The sequence below is a fragment of the Sceloporus occidentalis genome, unplaced genomic scaffold (assembly GCF_023333645.1).
Source record: "Sceloporus occidentalis isolate IW3139 unplaced genomic scaffold, rSceOcc1.0.p SCAF_19, whole genome shotgun sequence".
Classification (NCBI taxonomy): Eukaryota; Metazoa; Chordata; class Lepidosauria; order Squamata; family Phrynosomatidae; genus Sceloporus; species Sceloporus occidentalis.
In genome coordinates, this window is record NW_028316999.1 from 2,728,023 (window position 1) to 2,745,568 (window position 17,546).

The 17,546-nt window shown below is 40.7% G+C and overlaps 1 protein-coding gene across 1 annotated transcript in view; it reads left to right on the forward strand.

Annotated features, from left to right (window-relative positions):
• The first annotated feature begins 4,313 nt into the window (after positions 1–4,313).
• LOC149302314 (major facilitator superfamily domain-containing protein 8-like) overlaps positions 4,314–17,546 on the forward strand; it is a 33,804-nt gene continuing 20,571 nt past the window's right edge. The window contains exons 1-5 of the mRNA XM_089482415.1: positions 4,314–4,317; positions 6,404–6,487; positions 10,382–10,567; positions 10,943–11,005; positions 11,404–11,523. Coding sequence (XP_089338541.1) covers positions 4,314–4,317; positions 6,404–6,487; positions 10,382–10,567; positions 10,943–11,005; positions 11,404–11,523 — 457 coding nt within the window. The remainder of the gene's footprint in view (positions 4,318–6,403; positions 6,488–10,381; positions 10,568–10,942; positions 11,006–11,403; positions 11,524–17,546) is intronic.

Genomic DNA, 17,546 nt, shown 5'->3' on the forward strand with positions numbered 1-17,546 from the left:
TATGTATCCCTGGCCTGAGATTGCGGCAAATAAAGTCTCTTTTATTAATTACACAAAAAGTAAGTACGGAGTCCCCGTATAATGCGGCATTCCCTCTCCTCGATGACAACCGCGTGCACTCAGCGTCCAGTCAGCACCCAGATCAACCTGCACCTGCCGTGACACATGGGTCCAAAGGGCAGGCTAGGAGGTCAACTAGCTGCCCACTCCTCTCCCTGAGAAATAGATAGAGCGCTGGACCACCCCACCCAGCTGATTTCTTTGGAGGCGCTCAGGGGCATTATCATTAATGGCCCTCCCCATATGCATCCTGGCAAGCCTCTGGCAAAAGCCCCATTCAGCCCTGAATGTGCTTGCCATTGACTGCCTGACCACACAATCAGTGCTAGTTATTGACTGACACCATAACCAGAGGGGTATGCCTGCACCCAGCCATATGCCATTGCCAGGCCCAACCACAAAGTCAGTGCCTAGTTCTGGGCCAAACTGTAGAGGGTGTTTGCTGGCCAACCTTGGGAGGAGGGAAGGCCGGATTACCGCTGAGGCGTGAGTAGACTGGACCACTTGGTCTAGCTTGAGACTTCTTGGTCTAGAGACTTGGTCTAGCTTGAGACTGGCGTTTCTTTTCCCAGTTGCCCTTCAGTGTCCTTGAGTCTCTCACGATCAGTGGGTGGGTAAACAAGGCACAAGTGAGTAGTAACAGACCTGGCCCGAAATCCCCTTTGTCTCTGTCCCAAATTTTCCTGCCATTGCAAATGGCCCAGCCTGCTGCTTTTTGTTCTCTGTAGAGAAGTATTGCATAATGGGCTGGTTAACTTCTATTTTTGGTGTACGTGGGGTAAAGCACCTTAATGGTATTTTCTTAGTTAATTTTTAAGCTATCCTTTTGTTAAGTGGAGATAACTAATTGAGCAGGGAACAGAGATAAGAGTAGAATATATTACCTGCAGATAAGTAGCTGGCCAACTAGTATCCTGGTGATGTTTAGGTCTGTGAGAGTGATGGTAACTTTTTATGGGAAAGGCTAAGAGACAAGCTTCATTATTGTGTGCTACCTCTTTTCAAATGTAGGTTGGTTACCATATGCTTCAATCATGGTGCCGCTAGCATTGTGCTTCTCTCCGTACGCTATAATCATAAGCTGCCTAAGCACTACTTAGGTGGCATGCGCCATTCCAGGTGATAATTTGCCAGCTCTGCATGTGCAAAATGGAGAGATTCCAGGGACACATAGGATGTATTCCAATAAGGTATATTTTCTATAAAAGTTAAAGAATATTGCCACTATGGTGCCAGAAAATATATGATGGGCACAAAGATAACAAATAACCTGATACACGGTAGATTAAAGGAGCAGTCAAGCCTTTCACTGGGAATGCATATGTTAAATATACGTGGCTATGTTAAAATGACCGGTCTTTTCTGCTTTCTTATGACATATTTGTACTTTTTTATTTACCTTTACTTTCTCTTTAAGCTGCATGACTTGGCAGCTTCAGAAGGAGGGGTTGAGGTTAAGCTATGACAGGTAAATGCTATGCTATGCAAGGTGTCACATCATTCATAAGGTATTCTTATCTTGTTTAACAAAAACCTGACACTTCTAAACAATGCACTGATGATGAATCATGAAAAATGAAACATAACCTGTTTCGGAATAAGAAAACATTTCCAATTTTTATGTTTAAAGGAGATGTAAAAGAAGGCCTTCCTATGGTGTAATCAATGCTCTAACCACAAAGGGTCCTAATAGCTTTTATTATGAACATGTTATTTTGTCACCCCATTCCCTTAAGATTGTAAGCTTGCGAGCAGGGCTCTCTCCACCTAACACATCGGTTTGTCTTAGACTGTCAATTCTTGTCTTGTCATACCCCTTGAATATACGTATTGTATTAAGCACTGCGTAAATTGTTGGCGCTATATAATTAAAAGATAATAATAATAATAAGTTTTTAATCACATTTGCAAATACAAGAATGTGTTTTCCTCAGCAGATGCTTAAAGTTAGTGATGTGATGTCTGGATAATTTGTTTCTCTCTTTCCTTCTTCATCTTTCAATATACCCCAATTGATAATTGATTTGTCTGTAACTGTTTGGGATGATAACCCACATATCTGAAATATTTGCGCTTTTTGTAGTCCACACTCCATGTCTTTTCTGGCATCTACACTGGGACAGCTTGGTCGGCATACCTGAGAACGCTCCGGGTTTCGTCCGGAGACTCTGAGTGAAGCGTCACTAATGGGAAACTCTGGGTTGTGGGAGCGGCATTGCGGCACGCCCCACTTCCCCATTGACAGGTTAATACTCCAGGCTTGTCCATAGATAAATACCACTGACAAACATCAACATGCAAGAAAGATAAAAATGAATGCAATGTAGATATGACATATCTTATGCAGAAAGTGGTTTGGACGCAGGATAAACTAGTTGTGGTTTTATGGACTCTTATCCAATTATCCTTTACAGAGGTTTGGGTATAGCACGGGACTCAAACAAAAGCTGTATGGAAAGCAACCCCATGTTGACCTTATGAACATACCTGGGAATTCTCTGGCTCCTGCTACCCAGAGCCCCACTTGATGCGGTTTGGAAGTCCCGCAGTAATGTATGAACAAATTTGATTCTTAGTGTAGTAGATATGCTGCCACTCTGCCCCCTCCCCCAAGATATGCTGCCACTCTGCCCTCCCCCGAGATATCCTGCCACTCTGTTGCCCCCCCCCGAGATATGCTGCCACTCTGCCCTCCCCCGAGATATGCTGTCACTCTGTCGCCCCCCCCCCCCCGAGATATGCTGCCACTCTGCCCCCAAGATGTGCCCCCCCCTAGACTTACCAAAGCAGACTCCTGGGTGTCTTGCGGGACCGGCGGGGGACATCTACACAACACGCATATACAACTTCCAGTGCCGGCCAAAATATTACAGATTTTAAAAGAAAGAGGTGTGAGGAAGGTCCACCCTTGTAAGGAATCGCTCCAGGAGTCTTGGTTAACAAAGCTGATACCAGGCAGAGGAAGATGAAGAAAGAAGAATAAGAAGAGGCAAGAGAAGAAGCGGAGCTTCGGAAAAGTAGACAGGGACACAGAAGTGGTCAGTGGAGAAGGTAGGGAGACATTCAGAGAGAGCATGAGAGAGTGAGACAGAGCGTGCGAGACAAAGTAAGAGTGTGATAGGGCCTGAGTAAGAGTGAGTGAGCTGTGAGTCTTTGTGGCTTCTCGGGGGTTTGCCCCTGACCCTCAACAAATCTCCCTGAAGCCCATTTCCCAAACCTCTGGTATTATATCTTTGGGCAGACTGGATGGGCCTAATGGTTCTTATCTGCCTTCCATTTCTATGTTTCTATATAGTGGGGGCTATGGCCCTCATCACTGACACCGCTGTGCAAAAGTTTATTCTCTAAAACGGGGAATGGGGAACTTGTTGGCTAGTCCCTTCTCCTGCTATCCATCTCACAGTACATTTGTCTATGTGCCCCACACATTAACATGCAATTCAGTAAAGCAGGCACTATACCATTTTTAATTCATCTCTTACTAGGATACATAGTCTTAACAGCTACAACAAAAGTGAGCAGTGTAAGATGCCGATGAGAAGAGCCAACCCTTGGGACTGCTGTGAGAAGACTTGGACAGTTGTCAGATATAAAGCAATGTGAGAGTCTAATTTCATGCTGAAAGGTGATGGAGTTTTACATGTATATACAGACCATCCGTTAACATTCCATTAAATAAATGTAGCAGGTGCACAGCTTTGTTGCAACTCAAAGAATAGAACTGTATAATGCTCAAGTCTTGTGCGTTTATATTGAAACTAATAAAGCTCTGCTTGTTCAAGCTGTCAGGTTTCCTCTGGGACTTCAGACCGAGGGGAGAAAGGGCAGCAATGAATACGCTGCGATAATGTCTTGTAGCAGGAGGGTTCACGGGCGGGTGTTACTTCACCGTTTTCGTGTTAAGGGAGACTAGAGGAAACTCGGGTTACCGGCCGTATTAACGGGTTACCTGATGGAAGTTAGTGAATGACAAGCGTTTATTTCCATTCATATAAACAGCAGCCAGATAGCTCATGGATCCCCTGGCAAACGCTGACAGTAAGATGTGTTTCTTTCTTTTTGGATGTATGTGTGCTTCAGACTGATTCTGTAATGAATGCATCACCAATCTGCCCTCCGTCATCATTAAGTCACGTGGACAGCTGTTTCTATGAACGTAACTAAGCACGTGATTGGAACAGCTTTGTAGATCTTTAGCCAGCCCTTACTGACCCTCAGGGTTTTCATGAAGGCTAGTAAAGTGTATATGTATAATGGGTAAGTTTTTTGTTTTTGGCTAATTAATAATAATTGCTGTTTTAGATACCAGATCAGCAATTTAAAACTGGAGACCCATGAGTTCTACATGCATCAGACCAGTCCTTCCCAAATGTAGATGGACAGTATGAAGAGTGCATAAAAGTCATTCATTTACTTGTTATTTTCATTTACTTGTTTTATTTGGGTTTTTTTAAGGGATTCCACTTATCAAGGTTTGTAAACCTTGTAAAGGTGTTAATTTCAAATGATCGCTCTTTCAAACACAATGGCTTATTTGACAATTAGCAATGGACTGTTTGAGCATTTACATATAGTTTTATTTTATCAATAAAGTAATCAGAAAAAAAAAATGCAGTTTTTTTAAGATTGTGTTTCAGTGTGATTGTACATGCTTTGTGTGCTTATAACAAGCTGGTTCAAAATACAGTAAATTACATTTTTTATTTTTTTCCGTGTGCCTCCTGACTTCGCTACACGAGGATTGCGGATACATTTTCTATTTTGTGATTGCCCTATTCTACAGAAACACATTTGTTACATTTTAGTTCATGGAAATAATTTTGCTTAGCAGTGAGTGGGATACGTTACTCTTTTGGGTAGGCTACAAGGCTTTTAAGTCTGCAGCGAATGGCACATGAAAATTCCACGGTATGGAGACTGAGAACATTAGGTAGAACATATGCTAACTTCATGTAAGAAATGTATGTGAATAGTAAAAAATGAAAGGTACCTGCTGATTGTGCTTTTAGCACTATGCCTCATAGAATTGGGCTACAATTACACATCTACACATTCCTTCAGCAGTGTGTCTATAAAATTTTCTGGCCTACAACTGAGAAAAAGTAGTAGTGTTGCTCTATGCATAAGGGTATATTCACTAATGTGATAGTTTCCTATACAGTTGAACATTTCACTGAATTGATATCACCTTATAGCACTAACTCCAGTGAGCTTCTGCTGCATGTATAACATAATGTGTAACAATATCAAAGAGTTGAAACACACATACTCACATATACATGCACCGACACATACACATTCATGCTCATGTGCACTTATACATATGCAACCATTTTCACACAAAAATATATCCACATCCATGCTCACGCAAACATACATCCACATTCTTGTTTACACACGTTTACACATACATGCTCACAAATTTACGCATACATACACATACATGATCTCACACACATAAAGCCTTACACACAAACACTTGGACTACTCCCTCCTTACCCCCTTACCTCACTGGCATCAACTTTCTCATGGATGTCTTACAGTGTACGAGCTGCTTTGCGTTTAACTGGGGGGGGTTCATGTAATCTCATGTTATGTGACACCACTGCCTCTCTGGGTTGGTCCAAGTTAGACTGATCCTTTGTGAACATTTTTGGACCACTCTGGGGGCAATTGTGGACACCCCCACACCCAAGTATGCTACTAAATAAATTGAGAACCTTAAAACTAAAGTTAAAATAAATATTTAAATGAAATAATAAATGGGATTGGTGCAGTTTTATTATGTAAAACCGTGGGGTGGCTCAGAACAGAAAGAACAATATAGAACCTCTAACGTGTTTTCATATTTGATAGACAGCTTTTCAATTATGTAAATATTGAATAATGTGCAGAATCCACAAGATATTTTCAACACAAAGATCCCATATGATACCCATTACTTCTGCCTTTTGGGGTCAATTGTTTTTAGGCATACAAGTGAGGATTTATGAAAATACTTAAGAATGACAATGAACTAACATTGTAGAATGCCCTTAGTTGAGCTTGTGTTGGCTTCAATGAGATTTGAACTCTCTTTGAATGACTGAACAATTGATCAAAGTGAGTTTTTCCTTTGATCGACACATACCCAACAACTAACCTTGGACTTTATTTTGAAAAGCCAGGGTTCCAGCTGCAAGTCGATACTGCCAAGTAAAACCAATGCGATTCATATAAAATTGTATGTATCTGTCTGTGAGATGTGAACTCTGTGTTTAGTGTATAGAGGTTGTCTGGCATGATACATTCATTGTATGACAACAGTGAGAAACATCTAATGTTTTCTTTGTTTTGTGTTTAGTTTCTACAGGTCTTTTACAGAGGAAACAAAAGCTGACAAATGTTGCAATTGGGTTCATTTTTCTGCTCAGTGGCGTTGAATACGGTCAGTACTCACGGCCCTTGTATATTTACCACATGCAGGGGCATAACGAAGCCTCAGGGCCCCGGTGCGAGAATCTGTTAAGGGCCCCCCAACCCAATCTACCCCCTCTCACACCATCTACCCCCTCTCACACCATCTACCCCCTCTCACACCATCTACCCCCTCTCACACCATCTACCCCCTCTCACACCATCTACCCCCTCTCACACCATCTACCCCCTCTCACACCATCTACCCCCCCTCACACCATCTACCCCTCTCACACCATCTACCCCCTCTCACACCATCTACCCCCTCTCACACCATCTACCCCCTCTCACACCATCTACCCCCTCTCACACCATCTACCCCCTCTCACACCATCTACCCCCCTCTCACACCATCTACCCCCCTCTCACACCATCTACCCCCCTCTCACACCATCTGCCCCCCTCTCACACCATCTGCCCCCTCTACCCCCTTCTCAGGCTTTCTACCCCCTCTACTTCTACCCTCTCCCTACCCCCCATTCTCACTATCTATCCACTCCCTACCCCCCCCATTCTCACTATCTACCTTCTCCCTACCCCCATCTCACTACCCTCTCCCTACCCCCATCCCACTATCTACCCTCTCTCTACCCCTCTTCTCATTACCTATTCTCTTCCTACCCCCTTCTCACTTCCTACCCTCTCCCTACCCCCTTTCTCACTACCCCCCCTTTCTCACTAACCCCCCTTCTCACTATCTACCCTCTTCCTACCCCCCTTTTCACTATCTACCCTCTCCCTATCTACCCTCTCCCTACCCCCCTTTGTAGGTCACTAACCGTGCAGTCCTGTGGTGGGGGCGTGAGGCCTCTGTCTCGCTGCTCTGCCGCGGTGCGCGGCTTCACTGCTGAGCGCCGGCATATGACGTCATATGCAGGCGCTCAGCGTGAAGCGCCGGCACCCGAGACAGATGCCTCACGCTCCCACCACTGCAGTTGGGGCAGCGCTGAAGCAAGCGGCGGCAGGGAGCAGAGGAGACAGAAAGGCGCCGAGCGGTTGCTGAAAACGACCGCTTGGCACCCCTTGGGCCCCCCTGACTGGCAGAACTCCAGGGCCCGGTCGCAATCGCGAACCCGGTAGTTCTGCCACTGACCACATGCAACACAGGTTCTCGATATCTGACATATTAGTTTTGTTTGAAATTAACTTTATTAAATCTATGATTACCCTGCTGAACAATGAGATGATCTTTCCACAAATTGTAGATAACCAGCATTATATTTTTATGTATTTGTATACATTGTATGCGTAAAAAGAGGTAATGTTGAAAATCATTTTAGTGTTTTCAAAATACAAGCCTGCAGCATTGCTGATTCTTATAGGTGAAGTTTTTATTTATTGCATACTTCCTAATTGTACTTATTTTTAAGTGACTGTCCCCGTTTGGCTCAAATCACTCTGTCTCTCTTTCCTCCTCTTGTGTTCTACCACTTTAAAAGTCAAACTAATGTGTCTACAAACAGCTGAAAATGTGTTTCTCAAGAACTTTATGCATGTTAAGTATCTATAATTATCTTCTTGCCTTACTCAAATGTGTAACAATCATAATTTATGGTTCTTTCAATGATGATATATTAGCCAGGCCCTGGTGCAGAAAGGCATTCCCAAACCATGACACTGCCACCAGAATGCTTGGCCATTGGTATGAGGCTCATAATGTGAAAAGCAATATTTGCTGTGGCCCATATTGTCCACAAAAGGCTGTTCCAGAGTATCCATGTTCTTAGAAAGAAGTGGTTTTCTATCCTGCACCTCTGCCTCAAATCCAGTGTGTGGGGATGGTGTAATTTTGCTGAAGTCATAAACACAAACTATAAGAACCTAAAAGCCTGTAGATCCTTGGATGTGATTCATGGTTCCATTGTGCCTCAGGATTCAGTCCTGGCCCAAACCTTTGCCATCAATTTGATTGCAAGAGCTATTACTAGTCAGATTTATATTGACCCAAACCAGGCCTTATTGTTTATCACATTCTTCAAGCACCTCACCCTAACATTATCGGTTATTAAAGGGCTGATTTTTCCCGCACTCAAGCATGCCAAACGAGTAAAACAAGTTTCCTCCGACTTCCTTTATATTTTATTACAACCCACAAAATAATCTGGCCAGTATTGGTGTGGAGCAATATGCAACAATGCAGAAAACAAGACAGGGACCAATTCATTTTTTCACATGCCTATTCTAACATTTATAATAGGAAATACAAAGTGTCATTGTGTTTTATGTTCTCATTTATTTCTTGAATCTGCTATGAAATGTATCAAGAAATATAGCTACCTTATGTCATTTCAGCATTTACATTAGCAAACTTTGCCCTTTTAAAAGCTTTCATGCCTTTTTTATTTGTTTGACAAGAGGGTCAGCTCAGTGCCCTTGTCAGCCTTGAGTAAAAACATATGAGCAGTCATGGATCATAAAGTTTGCTTCCTACATCATCAGTGACAGAAATCATTAGGAACATGTGCTTTCATCTCCTTTTATTGGTCTCATTGTTGAATTCAGTGCAATAGCTTTTCAGACCCAACTCCATTATGTCCTAAAAAAAATATATATATATATATAATCCGCAATGTAATATTATCTGAATGAAATGCCCAATGAGCTATATGATGCTGAGAAAGAAAACAAGCCTTGGAGATAGGATTTCAATTATTATTTAAAATATCTTAGTTATTTTTAGTGTTGACCATATTTACAAAGATTTATTTGTGCGCTGTGTAACTAATTATGGAGTGGAGTGTGCCGTTTGTTTGAATTGCTTATGTTTCAGAACTTTGCGCCATATTTTTCCTTAAGAATCTGTCTTATTGTGTCAATGTTTTGTTCAGCATGATTACTTCATTAATGGATGTTTTATTAGTTTACCTCACAGCAAAAAATCTGAACAAATCTGATATGATATTTTGGTTCTGACTCCAGCTTGGGCAGGTTTTTTCCTTCTTTTCTTTGTTTTATTATTTTTATAGTAAGAGTGATTACATCAGATATTCAAAGCAGTAGCAGACTACTGAAATATTCAACTAATCCCTCTTATTAGGCTAAAGTAACAAAGAAAAACATCACATTCAAAGACATGGAAACAGAATTTTCCCGCAGAAAAGAACCATTTGGTCCATCTAGTCTGCCTACTGCTCTAAAGACTCGGACCTTGATCAGTACTTGGTCTTGTGGCAGGTTCAGGATAGCTATATGCCTAGCCCATGCAAGTTTTAATCCCCATTCTATATGAACTATCGGTATAACCATCTTTGTCATTGATAAGGCAAAGTAGGAGACATTTAAGATTTTAATTAACACTACGAAATTATGCTAAAAGTTTCAACTTTCTCACGCATGCGGAACTAAACTAAGGTGGATATAAGTATCCTTCAGATCATGCTAATCATTTAAAGGTGGGGCTTTACTAGGTGAAACATCATGTTTACTATGTAATATGCTAAGTGAATAAACCTTTATCGACTGTAAGTTGACAAGATCAGGGCCCCCCTTCACCTTCTGCACCAGTATGTCTTATGTACATTCATAGTATTGTTAATTTTGCATAGCATTAATTTTAATGTTTATTTGTAATCAGCTATGTCATTTTATTCTTCCACTGGAAAGTTTTATCACGACCCCCCCCATTTGGGTGCCTGTTCTTGTGTAATATGACATTTAAGTGCTCTCTGTAAAAAAAACAAATTATACAAAATGGGACTTGAAAGGCTTGAACATTCAATAGGACTAGGATTCTGTTTCTAATGTTACAGAAGTGTTAATGTTGAGCAGACATGTGTATCTTTCAATGAATTCTCCTTCAGTTTGACATTTTGGTTTACCACAATTGCATTGCATGTAGGTAATATCTTTGTTATTGCCCCTACAGCTGTGATTCTGCCCACTGTCTGGTTATATTTGCAATCTCTGAATGCGCAGCCTTTCTTCTTGGGTCTTGTTCTCTCGGCTTTCAGTCTCACCGAGCTCCTGGCTGGTCCTTTGTTTGGATATTGGTCAGACCGCACCGGACAGACCAAAAGTGTCATCCTACTGAGTAACTGCTTTGAGATTGCAGGTAATTCTGGGAAGCGCGTTTTCCCAATACTTCTATGGTATCATTGCATGGAACTGTGGCAGGCACACTCACAGTACCTCCTATGGTATTATTTAGGTTGACCTACAGCATTAATAATTATGGGTGTAACTTCCACTTTCAAAATTTTGTATATTAAAATGTTTATCCAGTGCAACATATCTAAGATAAATGTATTACCTGGAATATTTAACAGCCTTATCCGCATGCTATTCATGCAGCATTCAAGTTTTGTTAGCACTTTGTTTGCATTGTGTTATACCAAACAAAGTATTTTTATATAACCATCCAGCTTATGCCATTTGTAAATCATCCATTATGTCTGTTGTATCACAACTTTTGTTTTTCTCTTTATAGGGAATTTTATGTACTTTGTTGGAATCTCTAAGTGGTTTCTCCTCTCTAGCCGCTTAGTAGCAGGTAACCTTGACTAGATGATCACTAGCACATTGTTAAAACTGGGTTTCCATAAAACTCTCTGTTCTTAATGCCGAGACTGACTATTACGTACATTTACCAAAGGCCAAAAAACACTTAAGATATATACTTTACTTTCTGTCTGACACTTTTTGAAACTTTTTTTTTGCGCATTCTTTTTTTTTTCTTATTGCTTTTGGTAGTTTTGGAATATTTTTGCATTTCTCTTATTATTTTGATTACAGTAGTTTCATTACTGTTTAACTCCCATTTAAAATTGAATCTGTTTTTTTGTTTAATCTTTGTTTGGGTGGGATGGTATCAGTAATATTTGTATGTCATTGGTATTACTTGAGTAGGGTTTACTTCTGGTAGATGATTATGATGTGTGTCCTCCTCAGGAGTTGGAGCAGGGGCAGGTGCTTCTATATTTGGATATTTGACTCGTACATCCAGCTATGAAGATCGCGCACCAGTGTTTGCGATGGCTATGGCATGCCGACAAGTAGGGCTTTTGATAGGTAAGTGTCTATGGACTATTTTGCCTGTGTTCTTCTGTGCACCATGATAAGTTAAAAAAATCAAAAATCAATCTTCACTGCGCTTTAAGTTCCTCTAGTTTCCACCATGGCTGTTCAATAATACTTCATTAATTTTATTAACTGAAGGTTCTCAGTCTGACAAGTCCCATCCACACCATGCCCATCTGTTAGGGTTACCTTGCCAACGATTCTTCAGTTGCATAGTTATGTATATATGGAAGTATTGCTGCATGTTTCTAGATTGGAACTGACTGCCTATTAGAAAAGACCTCTCTTCCTTACAACTCCCTCCTACACCACTCACCACCACTCTCTCCACTATACTAACTGCCTTTTCCCCTACAACCGAAGAAGAGATAGCCACTCTTCTTTCTTCCTCTCACCCAACAACCTGTCCCCTTGAGCCCATCCCTTCACACCTCACAAAGTCTCTATGTCCATCACTTACCCACCTATTTAATCTTTCTCTATCATCTGGAACTGTACCATCTGCCTTCAAGCATGCGCTAATCACACCAATTCTAAAGAATCCTTCCTCAGATCCCGTCTGTTTGACTAACTACCGCCCTATCGCTCTGCTTCCTTTTACCTCTAAGCTGCTTGAACGGATTGTGTACAATCGCCTTACTAACTTCCTCTCCTCTAATTCCCTCCTTGACTCTCTACAGTCTGGTTTCAAACCCCTTCACTCTACTGAAACAGCTCTAACAAAAGTCTCCAATGACTTGCTAACTGCCAAAGCTAAAGGTCACTACTCTATTCTAATACTACTGGATCTCTCTGCTGCTTTCGATACTGTTGATCACCACCTTCTAGACTCACTTGCTTCTATAGGCATTCGAGATACAGCTCTCTCCTGGATCTCCTCATATCTGTCTAACCGTTCCTTCTCTGTCAACTTCTCTGGCAAGACATCATCGCCCCTTCCACTTTCGGTTGGTGTCCCCCAAGGCTCAGTCCTTGGCCCTCTGCAGTTCTCTCTTTATACTTCATCTCTTGGCAAACTAATCAACTAATTTGGCCTCCAGTATCATCTATATGCAGATGATACCCAAATCTACCTGTCTTCTCCTGATCTCTCTCCATCTCTCATGTCCCGTATTACCAATTGCTTGTCTGCTATTTCTTCATGGATGTCACAACACTACCTGAAACTTAATCTTTCTAAAACTGAACTCATTATCTTCCCTCCCTCCATCTCCACTCCACTACCTGAATTCTCTATCACCATTAACAACATGACTATCTCTCCTACTAACCAGGCCCGATGCCTTGGGGTCATCCTTGACTCAAACTTCTCCTTCATCCCTCACATTCAGTCCCTCGCCAGATCCTGCCGCTTGCACCTAAAAAACATCTCTCGTATCCGCCCATTCCTCACCCAAGAATACACAAAAACTCTGGTTCATTCACTTATCATTTCCCGTCTTGACTACTGCAACACTCTTTTGGTTGGTAGTCCACTGTCTCGACTCTCTCCTCTACAGTCTATCCTAAATGCCGCTGCTAGGCTCATCTTCCTTGCACGTCACTCCGCTTCTGCTTCTCCCCTCTGTGAAACCCTCCACTGGCTCCCAATTACCTTTAGAATTAAATTTAAGATCCTGGTACTGACATATAAGGCCATCCATAATACTGCTGCTCCCTACATTTCTGACCTCATTAGCAAATACTCTCCTACTCGATCCCTACGTTCTTCCCATAGGCTAAGGCTCTCCTCCTCACTCATCACCCCTTCCTTTTCCCGTCTACAAGATTTCACTCGGGCTGCCCCATATCTCTGGAATCTACTCCCAAGGGACCTTCAGCATTCACCCTCCCTCCCGACATTCAAGAAACATCTAAAAACCCACTTCTTCAGAGAAGCATGCCATCTTAGCTGCTAGAACTTCCTTGTCATCGATACAACCACCAGACTACCTCTCACCCTTTCTCTGTGCCTTATGTTTGTCACCCCATTTCCCTCTAGATTGTAAGCTTGCGAGCAGGGCTCTCTCCACCAAATGTATCGGTTTGTCTTAGTCTGTCAATTCTTGTCTTGTCATACCCCTTGAATTTATGTATTGTATTAAGCGCTGCCTAAACTGTTGGCGCTATATAAATAAAAGATAATAATAATAATAACCTAGGCTCCAGTTACTTCAGTAACCATTACAGGATGTCATGGACACTAAACTGTGTAATACTGTAGAGTGACCATGTAGATTAATTATATCCTTAAGAAAAGAATAACAATACAAACTCCAGCCTTATCTTACCTTGTTAAAGTAGGTAAACATACGAAATTTGAGGTTTTAGTTAGATAGACTGGCAAAACGTGTCTAGACACGCAAACAATTTCATGCCAACCCCTCCTATAGGGCACGTTTGATACTTAATATCTCATAAATGTACCGTGACGCTGCCATCAAAACCTCCGTAGCAATCTGCAAGCAGACAAAGAGGCACCAATATCCTCAAATATAAGCATAAACTGTCAGAAAGCTGTTGGGATATGCTTAGCTTTGTTACATGTGCAAATGATGTGTATTTATATGGTGAAACTTACAGCTTTTGCAACCCTTTAGCTCGCCTGAACCTTGGCTGCGGATCAGAATTGCTAAACTAGATACATGACCTAAATTGGCAAGACTTTTCATTATAATGGAGCCATGAGCAAGGCTTTGTTTATGTCAGTCATGTGGTTCCACCAGCCCTTCAATCTAAGACATCCCTTCCATAGTTAGGGCAGGCTCCCTCTTCTTAAAAATGTCTTTTATATGAACTCAGTTTAAATATGGCAAAAATGTACCGCTCAGAAAACACACTCTTTTTTTTCTACAAGGAAGGACAGAAAATAACAGCACCAAATGTTAGTTATCGTAACTCAATACCTAACCTATTATTGCGCTGCTCTAATAACTCCTGTGTCAAGCTTTCAACTGTGATCTGCCCTAATAACAGTGTGTCAGGCTTTCAAGAGGGCTCTGCTCTAATAACTTACTGACAAGTATACAACTGTGCCCTGCTCTCTGCTTTCCTAACATAAATCTTTCTTATAGCTCAGCTGCAATCCTCCAAAGAGCTTCTCTGGTAGTAAAAACAGGATAAGGTTCAAGTGAACCTGAAACCTTGTAATGTACAGAGGGGGCATTTTTGTACATATGTTAATGGATTTTAGCTATCTGCTGATGGCAACATGCTATGCAGAATTGCTTTAAGTCATGCTTTAACCACTTTATGACCAGGGCTATTCTAAACCTCAACAATAAGAGTATTTGGCATTCTTACCATGTTTCTATGCAGCCATAATTTTGCTTTTTTTTCTAATTTAGTGTACCTGCACAAATGATATTGTTTTCTTTAGGACAAGTCGGGCTTTCTTTTCATGCTATATGAATACATGTATCCTGTAATTTATTGCATATAAGACATTAGGCATCCAATCTGACACATCTAAAGCAACACACTTATATAGTAATTTGGCAACCACATTGTATGCATAGGCATACCTGGGAACTTCCCAGGGCTCTCCCTCTTCTATGGAAGCCGCTTTACAAATGGGTAGGACTAGCCCAAGATTCAGTTAAATGGATTGGGAATCGGAAGGGAATTGGGCAGGGAGTGAGCATGGTTAAACTTTACTCTACTGCCCTGGAGAAAGAGGAGCAAGACCCCGAGACCCCAGGTCATACCCAGAAAGTTCTAAGGTATGTGTACATGATTTCCTTCTACAAGTTGCACATTACCGTTTTCATGTACACTATCACAAGTAGAAGCGAAAGGAGCCCTACAACAATATGTTTCTGAAAAGCAGAAAAGACTATTTTACTGGGGTCATATTGCCACTTTCCATGCAGCCATTTCACTCTCTTCAGTCTCAGCAACACAAACGTTATTCATACACAGAAGTATTGTTGTGGATTTTTTTTTACACGGAATACATGCAACTACCAAGGAGAAACCCGTATTTTTTGTATATTTTTGTATAATTTGTACTTGGCACATCCCCCAAGTACAACAATATCCCATATTTATAGGTTTGACACTTATACAGGGTCAAAAGTGATAATACCACTTTGTGGTACAAACCCTGGTCATAAAAGGGTTAGGTTTTTTAAAAAAATATAATGAAAATATACTTTTTTTTCATGATTTACCAATCCCACCCACTAGATTTTTTATATGATTATATTAAGGGTTATTCTGCGCCACCCTATACTCAAGGGTACCTATGTTGTATAAAGTTAGTTTGCAAGTTACATACAACTTGTCAATGGAAAACAAGATACATTGATTATTTTTATGCTAATTAAATGTTTTCAGATGACAAGTCTAGATGAAACAATTACCAGACCATGTCTTCTAGACTATTTTTAGTACTTTTTTCAGTGTTATGCTGTAGTATTAACCCCTTAAGGACCGGGCTCATTTTTCGTTTTGTACCCTGTGGGACCGAGGCTGTTTTAATACTTTTGTGGTGCTTGTGTTCAGCTGTCATTTTCTCCTCACCCATTTAGTGTACCCACATAAGTTATATATTGTTTTTTTCAGGACAAGATGGGCTTTCTTCAGATACCATTATTTTGATCGTATCATCTTATTTACTATAAAAAAAATTAAAAAAACATGGTGAAAAATTGAAAAAAAACATTTTATGACTTTTATTTGAAAAATCTTTTACTCACCTAAAAAAACAAGTAAAAAAACTAGCTAAATAGATTCTACTACTTGTCCTGAGTTTAGAAATACCCAATGTTTTTATGTTTTTTTGCTGTTTTTTGTAAGTTATAGGGCAATAAGTACAAGCAGCGTTTTATGATTTCCAAATCTTTTTTAACAAATCTGGTCAGTCTGCCTCCATCTCCTCTTTGGAACATCTTTGAAGCCGGTTAACTCAATTTAACCCATTCAAACCATATATTTTTGAAAACTAGACACCCCAGGGTATTCCAAATGCTGTTATTTTAACCCTTTCCATGCACCAATTATACAACTACACTTTGTCAAACTTTGTAATAGTAATTTTTTTTTATTTTTTTTCACACAAATTGTACTTTAGTTATAGATATACAGGTCCTGGTATATGCCACTGTCAAACAACACCCCAATGTGTGTTCAGGAACATCTCCTGAGTGCAGTGATACCCGACATGCATGGGTTTGTCGTGTTGTTTGAGATTTAAAATGCCACATTTGGGAAGTGCGCTTTTTTTGTCCATTTTGGAAAGTCTGTACCTATGCCCTATCCTTGAGCTCAGCCACTCCAATTTACCCCATCAGCCATTTTTTATATATTAGACACCCCTTGGGTATTTGAAGTGCTTTTATTTTAACTCTTTGTTGAGATTTTTCAGAAATTTTAGCACTTGCTCAAAATAATAAACTTTATTTTTTTATTTTATTTTTTTAATACTTTTTTTTTTATATATTTTTACACATTTTGCTGGTACTGGATGGTTCATCTAGTGACATCACTGCATAATTATTTTTAAATGTTAGCACTTTTAATTTTTTCCATATTTTTTTTTTTCCATATATTTTTTTTTTTTGAATATTTTACTAATCACATTGTGATTAGAAAGCTGGGCTCCATTTACTTGCATGGTTGAATGCAGTACCTGTATTCAACCTGCAAGTGGAGCCAGAGTTCTCTAGACCATCTAGCGAACTTTAAAAACTTGTCACACCCACCCAGAGGTAAGTGTTTGGTGTCGATGGATGCCTCCTGATCGAGGCATTCCAGCGACACCATTTAAGTTTAGGAGGCGATCGTTGATCGCCTCCTAAACGCTTTTAAAACAATGTATGGCGGCTGTTGACGCCTCGGGGAGGGGCCAGACATGGCCCCCGATGCCGATCTCGGCGTTACTGAATGCCTCGACATCGAGGCATTACAGTAACGCAGTTTAAGCGAAGAAAGTGATCGTTGATCACTTTCTAAGCTTATTTTACTTTTTGACGGTTCAGGACCGTCAAAGGTCATTTAGTGACCTTCATGTCATGACGGTCCTGAACCGGCAA